Here is a 15,471-nt window from a genome sequence, read left to right as displayed (position 1 = left end):
AGGTTGACTCAAAGACTCGGACAAGTCTTTACCTGACTTGACTCGATATTTAATTAATTTAACCATTTTTATAAATATTTTTACGTAGTCGTATAAGGATAAAATATTATAAAATAATAATAATAAATAAATAAATAACGGAGATCCGGATACTCTACGAAGAACTTGGTACAACTGTCGTACCGTTGATTAAAAGGAAAAAACATTTTTCAAGAGAGTGACTTGGTTCGAGTTGCCTCGAGTTACCGAGTCATTGAGCCGACTCAACAAGGCACACCAAGTCAACACTCTGTCACTCTCCCAATCGAGTTTCACTGAGTCAAAGCCCGAGTTTTAGAACTATGCTGTTAAATGTGGAGCACTAGTCATAATTTTCATCAGATGGCTGCAAGCATCTAATAAGGGGAGATAACAACGCACATCCAATCTATATGATGGGACACACCAATTCAAGTGCGGGGTTGCCAATAGTTGGGTCCCACTTCTGTTGGGAAAAACAGAAAAATACCATTCATTTCAATCACAATAGGCAACCATTAGATATAATTCAACCATCGATCCACATTGATGTTTTTGTGGTACAAGAATTGTAAGAGATGAAAACTTGCATAGATACAACTATCTAGCAGATAAGTGGACCCCTTATAAAGGGGCTGATCATTGAGATCAATGATACAATTACATACATTTTTCCATGGAAAATAGGATATTACATATATAAATTACTAGGAAGGTTATATAGCCTGATGGGATTATCAGGTGGAGGTTTACCACTTGCTCCCCGACTCAGAGGCTTCTTCTTGTATCTCCATGCTTCTTGAATGCAACTTGCTGTGTCTTCTCTCCACTCTGGAGATTCGTACCTGCAAAAGAGGCGTGACAATTGTTATAGACTATTCATATGTTGGGCCCCACAGTTGATGATCCTGCCTGATTGCCCCCAATCTGATTGGCCTCTGTTAAGCATGGATCATTGGTTTCGTTGGTTGTAATTGTCAATTTCATTGGATGGCTAGTTTTATATGATAGGCGACATTATATGGTCCCTTGAGTCAACTGCCTACTGAAAGGTGGCCCACCTGAACTGTTTCAATGAGGGATTATAAGGTCTCAAAGTACATATTGCTTATGCACAAGACATGCACAAGAATTGTTGCACTTAAGAAAATGGGTTTGCGATCCAAACTACTGATATGATGGACCCTACTAAAATCCAATATTGGAAGATCCTCATCCTTTGATCCTTGGATCATACTCCTAAACTACCTGTTTGTAGGATACTAAATGGTTAGAATCTTCTGATCTAAATAACTGTTAAGGCATCCCCCATCCATGGCGAGGCCTAGCAGATGAATGGTTTGAATACCCCAAACGATGGCCCACGTACAGAGTCCTACATGTGTCCTGTGCATTAGCAAATTTTAATACCTTGTCAAAGTTGAGAAACCTAAAACACATGGTGCAAACTGCTTGGGGATGCAGGCCTTGATCCTGTAAGGCTGTAATTGATTTTTTATTTTTATTTTTTAATGGGGTTCATCATGGCATAAAAACAACACTTATAAGCATGACCCGCCCCTGGCTGCATGATTTTGTAGAGCTATCATAAAACTGTATGAGATGAGATTATGTATAACCTTATGGCCCCTAACACGTGGGCTCCGCAAGAATGGTGCAAAAGTGGCGGCGACTTCTTTCAGATCATCAGCTTGCAGCACAAAAGCTACCACATTTGTTAAACACTTCACAGTCCTTTTAGAAAGTAACTGCTGTCCCGATGACCTGATTTTCTTTCCATCTGAAATAAATAAATAAATAAAGATCATGTTTTCAACCTCAACACAGCAAGAACTTGATTGGTAAATTCATAGTTATGAAAAGCAATTTATGGGCACAAGCTGACAAAGCAATAAAACATGAAGACTCTAAATCATGGTTCTAAATATCTACCAAAACTGATTCGACTCAGCCAAGTTGTCTCGGTTTAGATGGGCAATGAAGCAAGTCACCAAACCAAAACAGGACCGAAGCAGTCCGAAACAATAAAATGGGGAAGTGGGTATGGTTGCAGTTTCCAAGCAAGCTGCACACTGAAACCACTATTTAAAACTATCTTGGCAAAGGCCTAGTTAACAAAGATTTCGACATCTGGTTACCTATTTTCCACCAACCAAAATGAACAATGAATTTGTTACAAGCAAGGGGGCCATACATTTAGAGGAAATATACAACACTTAATTGAGCATTTCCTTGGCTAAGTGAACTGCATCAATGGGGTCTGACCATGATCCAATCATTGATATGGTGGACGCCATGATTTTCCATACCTCAAAACCTTCCCGATTTGGGCAATCCTAACTGCTGGATTGAGCCCCATCAAAATGGACCTTTGTGGTAATTTTCCATTCCCATCAGACAACTAGGATCATCTATAGGATAGATATTTGGGATAGTCCATTGGTCAATCGGTAACTGAAGGTGGGCCCCAGATGTACCAGTATTGGGTAGAACAAATATTGCAGTTTCGCTGGATGGAGCATCGTATAACTCATATGCTAATTAATGAATCACAAACACTTGCCAAGTCTCCAAAAACTTTCGGATCACTGATTCGGAGTTGGAGTTAGTATTAGTTTTAAATTTAAAGATCTACTCAACCTTAAGCTGTGCAATAAAAGAACAAATAAGATGAGCATTGAACACATACTTCTGCTCACTGAAGAATGCTCAAGACACCATGTGAGTAGCTCCTGCCCACAAACGTCACCTTCTGACAAGGGGGTTGGATTTCCATCTCTAACACTCTCCATTTTTCCTCGGACAATGAAAACCATCTTGTCAATTGGAGCTCCTTGATACAGTACCTTTCTTCCTTGTATATACAGTTTTTGCTTCAATCTTTCATACATAGCATCTAAGATGGGATCCTCCATTTCTGTGAAAATACGCACCTGCAAATCAATATGGTTTTAGGTTCTTTGAACAAGTAGGAGGGATTGGAAAAATGCCACCAAACAGCTGCAAATTCTGATTTTGTGATACATGACTTGTACAAGAACATATCCACTCGCATTTAACTTGTTTGGTTTCCATATTCATGGTTTAGGCCAGAAACGAGCATGCTAGGATATTGTGAACTCTCATGCACATGAACTTTACTCATGGATATCTTACAAGCAATGAGCAGAAAGGATAAATGGAGGCATAAAACTCAAAGAGAATAGCGAGTTGGGAGCACCCATATACAGATAAGAATGATATGCCTCGTCACGGGTTTGCATTTATTTGTGATCTCATTCAGTGGGCCCTTGTGATACAATGCGAGTTTGTCTTTCTAATAAGGCACAAAATTAGGAAAATTCATGATGTTATGTCCAATGCATTGATTGTCATCGAATAATACATAACAAGACTTTATCACAGGAGCCACTTAAACCATGATTAAATATGGTTTGAAAAATCATCCGATGCAACTCAGTAAATGTCCGAGTTATATTGATTTCGGTCCAAATGAAATGAGTCCCCACACTTATATGGGGCCAAGTACCGGTTTCGATCTCCAGGTGAGTCACACTCCTAACCCACTACTCAAATCCATGGCTTAAACACGATATACTTAGTCGTAAGTTTGTAGAACCATGTTCCAAATCAAAAGACATTGTGGCAATAAGTGGTAGTGTGAAGGAATCGTACAAGCATTGATGAAGAAGATGGTTCATAATTTGCACACCCAAAAAAGCTTGATTGGACCCATGGATCAATTATCATCACCAAACCACAATAAGCAAGCTTTAAATGCTATGGCTCAAAAATCAGATTATTATTAGGCAAGGTATTCCGTTACGTTACGGTAGTAATGGCCATACACAATGGTAATTGCGGTAACAATTATGCCTTAACGGAAAAAAATTGCATGGGACAGTCTGGTATTTGTGTTAAAAATAAAAAAATAAAAAAAAGTTGTAATGCCCATTACAGCCCATATTGTAACAGTTACCATGATGAAATACCTTGTTATTGAGTGAAGTAGGATTTGCAAAAGCCAAAATGGAGAAGTCTCATGATCACTTGTCAAAAGTTTCGTGACTTGCTGCCCACCTGACATCAAACTGCTCCTTTATCGGCCAAGCTATCAGGCTGTTTAAACCATGACCGGGCAGTGTCACATCCATGTGAATGGTAATAAGTTATGGACCTATTACGGGCCAATGGGCAGTTTTCATTATACATGACATCAATGATGCGTCAGTAACCCGAATTATTTCATAGTTGAGGATAATATATGATATGGTAATGTTTCACTAAACAGAGCCATCATATTACAGGGGTGCAACTCAGGCAGGTTGGGTCAGGTTGAGGGTCAACCCAAGCCCAACCTCGACCTCAAGAGAACCCAACCCAACCCATACTCCAACCAGAGGTGCCCAACCCAAATTTATCTATGCTCATCCCTAAACTGGCCCAATCTGACGTGATTCGATCCAACCCAACTCAAACACGTGATTATTCCCAACCCTACCCGAACTGAAATTTTCAAACCTAACCCAACCCAATTCCAAATCAAGTTGGAGTTTTCTAACCCTAACCCCAATAGAGGACCCTGACAACCTGACACAACCTGTCCCGAACTCGGGTTGGGTCAGTTGGGTTTGAGTTGACTTGAACGAAATTGCAGCCCTATCATATTGTAGTAAATACATACGCTAGTAGTTATCTGACATTCTAATAGAATGATAAAGAATATGTTGAATATGACATCAATCTAACAAATCTGCAACACCAAGACATACCAACAAATAGAGGTTAAAGAAAGTTTTTTGGTTGCTTCTACTGACTTAACTCAAATCTGAGTGGTGGTGACATGGGATTCCACACAGAGTACTATTGAATATTAACATGTAGAACTCTCAAACGTAGTGCGACTCTCAACCCCTCCCGATGCGTCCCGAAATTCCCCCAAACCCAAACCCTAACCCCTCCCGTCCCTCTCGCTCCCGATTTCAATCCCATCTTCCTTCATCCCGACATCCGAACCCGCTCCTCCCTAATCCCTCAAATCCCTCCAGCTCCAGCAGCCTTACCCTCCCACCGTCTGGCCCCAACCTCCAAACCCTACCCATCCCTAGATTCCCTTCCACCCAACCCAACCCTCCCAACCCTACGCCATGGAAGGAGGTGAGCCGAAGAAAACAGCAACCCACATCCTCCTCTCTTCTGTCCACCTACTTCTCTTTATTTCTCGGGAACACCTCCAAAGACACCTCCAAGGAAGATCTAGCAAGGATTTTTGGGCGATTTGGGAAAATCGCTAACATCTACATGCCATGGAACCATTCCCTCAAGAGACCCCATAACTACGCGTTCATCCGCTTCCTTTATGAAGATGATGCGTGAGCAGCCATGGGTCTCCTCAATGGTAAGATGGTGGATGGCAGAATTTGGGGAATATCATGGGCAAAACCCAGAAATCCTCCCGCTCTCATAACCCCAACGCCCGCCAAGTCTCATATTCCCCCTGGGAGACCTCCAGACCCTGCCCCTCGTTCTGGCCGTTCCTTCGTCAAGGTTGCATTGGAGCTTGCCAGAACTGCCCCCACACCTGCCAGAGAAGACCCTCCCTCCCATGCATCATCTTCAATACCATTTCCACTATATTTATTGTGGTTACATTTTTCCATGTCCTCACCTCGGACTCTTCCAATCCAAATGGGCCCTAAATTTAAACTTCAAAGGCACAAAAACTCAGCTTTCAATATGTTAGACCAACAATTAGCATTCTTACCAAAGAATGGTCCGATACATCATTGAGTACAAATAAATAAATAAATAAATAATACAAATAAATGACAGATTCTTGTGTTTCCCATTTTTTCCTTTTTCCTAACACTGTTCACATTTTTGGCCAAAAAAAATCATGCCAGTATCTTATCATTTTTGGCTTGGCTGATAGGCCCTCCAATACATAGAACTTTGCTGAGAAAGCTCAAAATCACATACAAATACCCAGTAATACAAGTTTTCATCATTTATTCAAGTTAAAGATGTGAAAAGTTTTAAATGCAATCTAATCGTTAAAAAAAAAAAAAAAAGTTTTAAATGCAATCTAAGTTGTTTGTCATTAACATGGAAGAGAACAAAATTATACCTCCTTCATGGACAGTAGGAAGAAAAAAAATGGGTCCATGAAAATTGCCACCAAGCAAAAAATGGCAAAAAATTGGTTCCATTGCTGAACAACCTTGGTATGAGGATTCATGATGCCAGGAATACATCTTTTTAGCGAGGAAAATGATTTTTGCACCCAACCTTTGGCATCCCCGTATGGTGAATTAGGTAACTGCATAAAAAAAGATAATAAAAAACATTCATAAGGCATAAGCACACTCCATGAACATGTGGAGATAAAACCAATATCAGTAGGATGAAAAATGATACGGCTACTTGAAAGAGTAGGGCTCTGAGTTATACCCCCTACAAATGCGAATGTAGCATGTGTGTGTGAGATCAAGATCATTCATTTGGTGGCTCCACTGTGTATGTACCATAACCCAATAATCAGGCTGCTCGGGACATCATGTGCGTGACAAATGTAAGAAATGGAACGCCTAAAACATGACCAATTTTCTACATTAAATGTACATATTTAGCCCACCTGACCAACAAAATGGTCTGAGTTTTGGGCCACAACACATACACGGTGGAACCGCCTGCCCAGATTTCTGCATAAGCTCACAAAGTGTGTTGGAAACAACATGAGACCGATATTGGTATTGGATATTTTGAGATACTCATAGGAAATATATAACTGAATCCTGTTTTACTAGAAACTAGAAAGTCATTTAGGGCCTGTTTGGATTCATAGAAAGCATAAAAAAGCAAATAGTGTTTCCTATGAAACTTAATTTCCTTTGTTTGGTAAGCCTTTCTTTGTGGGAAATTATAGGAAACACCATTTCTCACTTTCTATCTATGTTAGAAAATAAACAAATTTATTTTCCTACCTCCACCCCCCAGAAATGCATTTTCCCACAATGGAAGGAAAATGTGTTTTTAAAGGGTTTAAGCCTAAATGCGCCAATATTCATGTTCAATCGCATCGCATGTGCCACATGCACCAATGTGTCAAATGAGACATTGTCTATCTTCGGTCATGCCCCACACATGGCACTAGGTCACATGTTCCACCATCCATCTTCTCTTGTGCCCCACATATGTAAAAAGCCCTACATGTGCTAATGTGCCACATGTGTCGCCATCCATCTTCTCTTGCGTCCCACATGTGCTATTGTGCCACATGTATCACCATTCATCTTACTTGTGCCCCATGTGCAAGGCACCCCACATGCGCCAATGTGCCACACGTACCATTGTCCATCTTCAATCCCCCAAATATGTTGTGTGCAAATGGTACCAATGTGCACAAGTGTTGTCATCTAACTTTAGTGCCCACAAGTTAAATGTGCCCATGCATGTCTTATGCCACATGTGCCACCATACAACATCAAGCACCTCACATGTACCACGCATACTATAATTCAGCTTCAAGTGCTCACGTATGCCATGTATGCCACATGTGTCACTATTCATCTCGAAGCATACCGCATGCTAGTGACTATCTAAAAAATTTTCTAAGAAATTTTTTTATTTTGCCAAACAAGAAACTTGAAAATAAATCTTAAATTTCCACCAAAATCTCGTTGAAAAAGGTTCCCTAAGAAACATTGTTTCCTTTCTCATGGTTTTCTTGAATCCAAACAGGCCCTTAGGAAATTCTAAAAATTTATCAATCTCATCATAATATATTGCTTGTGTATCGTAAAAACCTAAGTAATAACAATTTCATTATTTTAGCATGTTGACAGATTAAAAACAATACCTGAAATAATTCATTATACAGTTAAATATAAGTACCTTGTTACAAGCAGAATACGTGCATTCATATTGCTGGATCATTTAGGAAATGGAGAACTGTACCGGTGAGAGTATTAAAAAGGTAACTGTGTACTGAATAAATAATATATACTTTAATGGGTAGTCTTATGTGAAGTATCATAGATACAACTAGGAAGATATGAAAAATATGTATTGGCATTTTCATAATAAAGGCAAATTGAATTTAATCACAATAAACTATCTCTAACAAACTGCTCTGTTTGATGTGTGTACTGAATATATAACATATATTTTAATGGGTAGTCTTATGTGTAGTATCATAGATACAACTAGGAAGATGTGAAAAATATGTATTGGCATTTTCATAATAAAGGCAAAATGAATTTAATCACAATAAACTATCTCTAACAAACCGCTCTGTTTGATGTCTTTTGAAGAATCAAAATTACTACCTCAGCATATTAAAAAGCATAAACAACTAGATAAGGAGACTGCACTCAGCGAATGGAAGAAAATCACCTTAGTGTCAAAAGCTGAAGCCTTTTTATATTTCTTTTCTGCTTCTTTGAAATCATAATTCATCGGGCACATGGTGCAGAAAGGATCATTGCATTTACCCAATTGCCCAGACTTCAATAAATGCTCATTCTTTTGCACAAAGCTGTCATCTGGCCTGTCCATCTGGCCCATTTCTATAACACTTTCGTTGACAGTCACTGTTCTTCTAACTAATGTCCCATTCATAGGCTGAGAGAAGTTCTTGGGCTTCGTATGGCTATATAAAGGACCGCTCAGGGGTATAAAGAGGGCGTTTTTCACCATTCAAACGACCAATATGAGATAGAGGGCTATTTTCACTTCCGTAGGGCCCCATGGAATTCGTAGCAGACATTGGCAAACATGATACACTCCGAGTAGTACGCCTAGCGCTAAAGCTTGTTAATGGAACTTCCATGGAACCATTGGATAGTTGAGGACAAGTATCCAATAGTATTGATACCTTATCATCCAAATCACCAGCCATTTCTCACGCACCAGAACTGCAATAAAACACAATCATGAGTCTATGACAGTAAGCAGGTGTAGGAATACAACTAGCTATATTATTCATGTTATTCATAATCCAAAACAAGCTTCCTACCATGAAGCATAAAGAGTGAATTTGTTGTCAAACGGTACACTTGGTGTTTCCAGTTCCCACAACAAACAGGAACCACAACTACAAAACATGGTTGAGATGAAATGGGAACTTCCTGTTCTTATCTCAATAGTCATTTGGGGAGGAAAAGTGGGAAAACGAATGCCCACTTAATGCAGGTTTCATTTCCACGCCACCCTAAACAGCATGCATATTTAGTACATATTGGTGTATTTGGGTTCTCTGCAGAATTGGATTGCCATTATCTGTCTAATAAAGTAGAACTAACTGAATTGTGTTTTCCTTCATTAGCATCCAAACTAACCATTACCAACAACTCTGATTCAATTTCCTTACAAAACCATTCCGGGCCTACCCAAAATTCATCAAGTCAACTCAAAACTGAGCTGAGTCAACTCAGCTCAGATGAATTACAAGTTGGGTCAACTCACTTTGACTCAATTTAACCAACATAAATCAGGAAAAAAGAGGAAATGTTTGCAGTGCGTTTGGTTGCACTGAATTATATCATGAAATTCTGCACCAAATTGGACTGATTATTATTTATACTAACTGAATTGTGATTTCCTTAATTAGCATTGAAACTAACCACTGCCAACAACTCCGATTCAATTTCCTTACATGACCATTTAGAGCCTACCGGGAATTCATCAAGTCAACTCAAAACACAGCTGAAACTACTCAGCTCAGATGAATTGCATGTCAGGTTCAACTCACTCTGTAGGCTCATTTAACCAACATAAATAAAGGAGAAAAAAAGTTTAAGGTGTGTTTGGCTGCACCAAACATCATGAAAATCAAACCAAGTCAGGACTGACTGATCACGGAATCTTTTAGCCACTCAAAATCTTTTTACTGGCTTTGCTATCATGGAATTGGTTTGCTATTATTTGTCTGGAAAAGTAGAACTGATTTGCAATTTCCTTCGTTAGCATTCAAACTAACCATCGCCAGCAACTCCAATTCAATTTACTTGCACAACCATTCAGAGCCTACCCAAAACATCGTGTCAACTCAAAACTGAGCTGAGCCAACTCAGGTCAGATGAATTACAAGTTAGGTTAACTCACTTTGTAGACTCAGTTTGACCAACATAAATAGCTAAAAAGAAAGGGATTTTTGAAGCAAAATTCCCCTAGAATTGATGTTTTACCAAATAATGCCTCTACGAGAAATTACAGAGAGGTGCTTTTGGAGAGAGGAAATTACAAAAATGCCCTCATCTAAATTTTCTTCTTCTTTAAAATAGTAGTGAAAGTCGAGACTTGTGAGGCCCACATGGTATGTATGAAACATCCAACCCGTCCAACATATGGACCCTACCATGGTAGTCACACAAACAAATAATCAGGCCGATCAAATCATCAAATGGGCTGCAATCAGAGCTCGTAGTATCAGTATCGTTACATGTATCACTAGCTGGGGATACAAAAACATCGTCGATATTGCCAATATTATCGCCGATACGCATAAATTTATCAGTGATTGAGGGAAACAATGGGGAAAATGGTGGAATTTCTCAATGAAACTTCGGGAGATGTTAAAATATACATATTTGCATATTTAGAAATCAAATAATAGCAAAAAAGAGCATACATAATAAGTTTCTTTAATAGGGGCCTAGAAGCATGTAAGGTTGACTCACGGAAGCATGAGAAAAATGGTGAAACTTTTCAATGATACTTCAAGAGATGCTAAAATACGGATGTTTGCATATGTAGGAATCAAATTATAAGTTTCCCTTTAATGGGGGCCTAGAAGCATGTATTGTTGACTTAGGGAAACATTGGGGAAACATGGGGAAAATGGTGGATCCATCCATCCATGCATGCACATACATACATACAAATACACATGCATGATCTATGCATCCATCCATCCAACCATCCATGTATGTATACATACATAGAATGACACATACATATATACACACATACATGACCCATCCATCCATCCATGCACACATACACACACATCTACATTCGCCCATCCATCCAACCTCCATTCATGCATACATAAATACGTACATCCATTCATGCATACATACATACGTACGCCCATCCATGCATGCATGCATACATATACACACATCTAGACATACATTTCATAATACAACCGTGCACCCATTAAAAAATTGAAATGAATATTTTTTTTTTAATAAATAGATTTTTGGTGATATCGATACCTTGGCAATATTATTGAAATATCGGCGACACGTTGCAATACAAGTGACACCTGGAATTTAGACAGTAAAAAACATTGGCGATACATTGGCAATATTGATATATTAGCGATACTTAGCAATATATCACCAATACTTGGAATTTTTTACATTACGAGTGTCAGCAGTATTGCCAAGCTAGCGATGCTAATAATCTCGGCAATATTATCGATAATATCTCCGATACTCAAAACAATGGCTGTAATTGAATTTGGATGTTTGAGTGGTGTATATTACGTTTTATGGATTGGCCCAATTTATGATTGGATCCTCCATAATTTTGGTTCATCTAATAATCATTTTGGTTTGCATCTGCTGACAGGTTGGATGTTACACACATACCGCATGGGCCTCGCAATCCTCAATCCGCACTTTGTGAATAAAATATAAACAAAGGCAGTAGTATAATTTCACCTCTGAAAAGGCACTCCCCGGTAATATCAGTTCCTGGAGGCACTATTTGGTAAAATCCCATTCTGGGAGGAATTTTGCAGTAAAAATCCCCAAAAGAAAAAGTTTATGGTGAGTTTGGTTGCACCAAACATCACGAAATTCTGTAATAAATTAGACTGATGGATCACGAACTACGGTGCAACAAAACACACCCTTATTCCAGAAATCCTTTTCTACAGATGGGGGCATTCCGTAAAGCGGTATTTGGCCACTCAACCTTTTTACCAGTTTTCAGCTATTGGAAATTGATATCTATACCCAACCCAATTAATTTTTCACACCCATTTCCCCACTTTGGAAATTGGAACAGTACTTCAATTTCCTATTCATTTCCCAAATATGGTTTACTTAAACATAGTCAGGGACTGTGATAAGTAAAAAGCCTCTTTGTTTACTTAAACATAGTTAGAGACTGAGTTGAATTGGGTTTACAGATTTTCAAACTAAGGTTCATAGACTTCAGTTGGATGGAATTGTAGCATTGGGTTTCTTTGAATACTCGAAAAAACGAAGAACGAAAAGAAGCAAGGTAAAAGAGAACATGGTCTATAAGAATTACCAGTTTTAGCAGTATATGAACATTTTCTGTGTAGTTGCCATTGTAACCAAAGAGAAAAACATGCACTAAACAATCAAAAAGATGTATCTGTAAATGTCATGAACACATCAAAGAGAAAAACATGTACTAGTCTATCAAAAAGATGTATCTATAAATATCATGAACACATGAATTTCACTCTAACAATTAACAAACATACCCAGCAACTTGAATTTGCAGAAATGGCGACCTCCCTCTCTCCGAGGAAGCGAGTCTTACATCACAAAGAAAAGGTCAGTTCAAGACTCAAGTAGAGCACGACAGCTATGATAATAGTTCACCACTACTTTTAGAAAATGGTGGTGAGTCTGGTGACTCTTCAGCTGTACACATGCATTGTTGCACGGTGATCCAGACCGTCCAAATTGACGATTCAACGTGGATGGAGCCCAGCCAGAAATATTAAAGATCTGATTTTGCCTTGGAATTTTCCTGTAGTATGGTCCACCTGAAATTTGCATCTGCATAATTTTTGGAACCGTATCCTAAAATGGGCTGGAGAAACGGATGGACGGCGTGGATATACAACAAATCATCAAGGTGGACCCCACACGGTAGGGGTAACACCACTAAGGTGAATCCGCTCTCGCTCATGCGAGGGGCGGAATTCCTGTCAGAGATCCTTGTGAACGGCACGAGTCTGAGATCCTGGCCATTCATCAGCTAGAAAGCACTATGAACCTGTTACGTGCCAAAAATCACAGTAGGAAGCTCCCCACGCGAGCCACACGTGTATGTTGAAAGTTACAATTGGACTCTTTTATTCTAACCACTCATTTTTTTTGGCATGTTGACGGCGTGCCCCACCTGATGAGCGATATGGATATCTACACTTCCAAATCCATGTATATATGACAACTTTTTACGTTTTAACCATCCATTTAATAGGTCATCAAATATTGGATGGTTATGATTGCTTGATCAGTGTTATTTTATATAGACGTTCCATCTGCAATGGGCCCCACAGTTTGGGTGGTCTGGATTGTCGTGCTTGAGTGTCATATGACAAGTCACAAGCATTTTTAAATGATGGTGAGCTGCTAAGGGAGTGAATTAAAGTTCCTATGGATGGAAACTGTGGTGCCCACATCAATGTCCCTGACAAATCCATTCCGTCCATCAGTTTCTCAAGATCGTAATAGTAAAGAAACTCAAAAATCATGTAAATCCAAAGTTAAGGTGGACCACACCACACAAAAAAAAAAAAAAAAAAAAAACAGGATTGAACACCCACCATTGGAAACTCCGTGGGGCTGCAGAAATATTGTATCATAATGATATTTGTGCATACAGTGTATATTAGTGAACGGTTTGGATTGCATATAAATATCATGGTCAGCTCCAAAGAAGGTTTGAATGATGAAAGTTTTTATTCTCACTGTTACGTGTGGTGTGGTCTACTTGAGTTTTGGATCTATCTGATTGTTGGATTCCTGCCCTGTTGTGATCATGAGAATCTGATGGACGGAGTGGATTTGTCATGGACATCTCCGTAGGCTCCACGTAATTTCGCACCACAGGAAAGTCATGTGGCTGAGGGTAACAAGCAATTCTCGTACACTGTAACGGTAGCCCCCAGGGTCGAACCCGGGCACACAGATATCTATATGCCCGGGGTTGTGTGGGGTCCATAGAGATGTCCTTGATAAATCTACTCCATCCATATGTTTTTAAAGACCATAATAAGATAGATAGGATTATAAAAATTAGGTAGATCCAAAACTCAGGTGGGCCATATACCAACAAAACAGTGAGAACAGCAGCATCCACCGTTGAAACTTTCCTGTAGCTAACTAAGATGTTTATATGCCATCCAAACCGTTCATAGATTCATTACCAATCAGAATCATCTTAATATAAAACTTTTGTCACTGCCAAGCGTTCAGTCCCCACAATTTCGTGTGATATGGCACACATGAGTTTTGGATCTTTCTGAATTTTAAAAAGTCTTTCAAAGCAGATGAACGGAGTAGATTTGTCACACCCATCTCAATGGGCCCACATATGACATACCCATCATTAAAAACATCCTAGAATACACCGTAATGTTTATTTTCAAACAGACCTGGATGACGGAAAATGTACAGATATCAGCTTTAGCTAAAAATAGAAAAATTTACGACTGTAGACCCCACCTTTTATCCAGTAGCACCGACCACTAGCCATTCGCTAGTGGCAAGGGAGTCGCCAATCCGTTTCCAGAACGAACGCCTTCCCGTAAGAACCATGTTATGTGGCCCATTTAATATATATATATGTGTTTAAATGTTTAATATGAAATAGTGACAGGCTAGGGCTCTGAGGGCCACCGTCAGATGTCAAAAAACAACACTTACACTGAGCAATAAATATGTAGGACCCACTGTTGATATGACATATTATGGATGGTCACGATGAAACCTATTCAACTATTCGTATTCGGCAAACAAATGCACACTAATCAATGTTATTTAAAAGGCCCATCTGCATTAGGTCCTACGATTTGAACATTCTAATGAGTCTATTCATGCCAATTGTCAATTTCTGACTGCATACGTATAAAGCATCTGACTAGAGCTGGGCATTGGTCTAGATTGAGACGGGAGCGGATTAGGTGTTATAACACCTAAGTGGGTGTTACCCTAACTGTGGGGCCCTCTTTGATATTTTTTGAATATCCACACCGTCCATCCGTATTTACATCCCATTTTAGTACAAAATACAAAATATTAAGAAGATCCAGATATCTGGTGGACCACACCTCAGGAAACAGTGGTGATTGAACACCCACCATTAAAAACATCCTATGGCCCAATGTAAGCTGATCCGTATTGCCTATTTTCCATCCAACCCGTTTATAAGGTCAAACAGACCTGGATGAAGAGAAAATACAAAGATACGCTTGATCCGAAACTTTTGTGGCCTGGAAAAAGTTTTTAACGGTCATTAACCACTTTTTACAGTGGTGTGATCCACCGTAAATTTGTATCTCATTAAGTTTTGGGGTAAAGTCCTAAAATGAGCTGATACAACCGATGGGCGGCGTGGATTTACAAAAAAATCATCAAGGTGAGGCCCATACAGTAATTGCAACACTTAATCTGCTCCCTCTTAAAACCATCGAAATGAGTTATTTTTGCCTCTGTCACCACTCAGGATCCAGCCTAT

The 15,471-nt window shown here is 39.2% G+C and overlaps 1 protein-coding gene and 1 long non-coding RNA gene across 2 annotated transcripts; both read right to left on the bottom strand.

The window, feature by feature from the left end:
• Positions 1–514: 514 nt before the first annotated feature.
• On the bottom strand, positions 515–3,044 carry LOC131231673 (probable cyclic nucleotide-gated ion channel 20, chloroplastic). The gene is made up of 3 exons (XM_058227957.1): positions 2,708–3,044; positions 1,638–1,798; positions 515–863 (listed from the first exon to the last, which is right to left on the bottom strand). Exons 1-3 carry the CDS (start codon positions 2,931–2,933, stop codon positions 768–770), a joined length of 483 nt encoding a protein of 160 aa, XP_058083940.1. The 5' UTR covers positions 2,934–3,044; the 3' UTR covers positions 515–767.
• A 2,841-nt stretch (positions 3,045–5,885) lies between these two features.
• Positions 5,886–12,568, bottom strand: LOC131231340 (uncharacterized). The gene is made up of 3 exons (XR_009164320.1): positions 12,485–12,568; positions 8,413–8,933; positions 5,886–6,337 (listed from the first exon to the last, which is right to left on the bottom strand). It is a non-coding gene; the product is annotated as an uncharacterized LOC131231340 (long non-coding RNA).
• Between the last annotated feature and the right edge of the window lie 2,903 nt (positions 12,569–15,471).

This window comes from Magnolia sinica, chromosome 17 (genome assembly GCF_029962835.1).
Source record: "Magnolia sinica isolate HGM2019 chromosome 17, MsV1, whole genome shotgun sequence".
Classification (NCBI taxonomy): Eukaryota; Viridiplantae; Streptophyta; class Magnoliopsida; order Magnoliales; family Magnoliaceae; genus Magnolia; species Magnolia sinica.
This window is presented reverse-complemented; position numbering and strand designations above follow the sequence as displayed.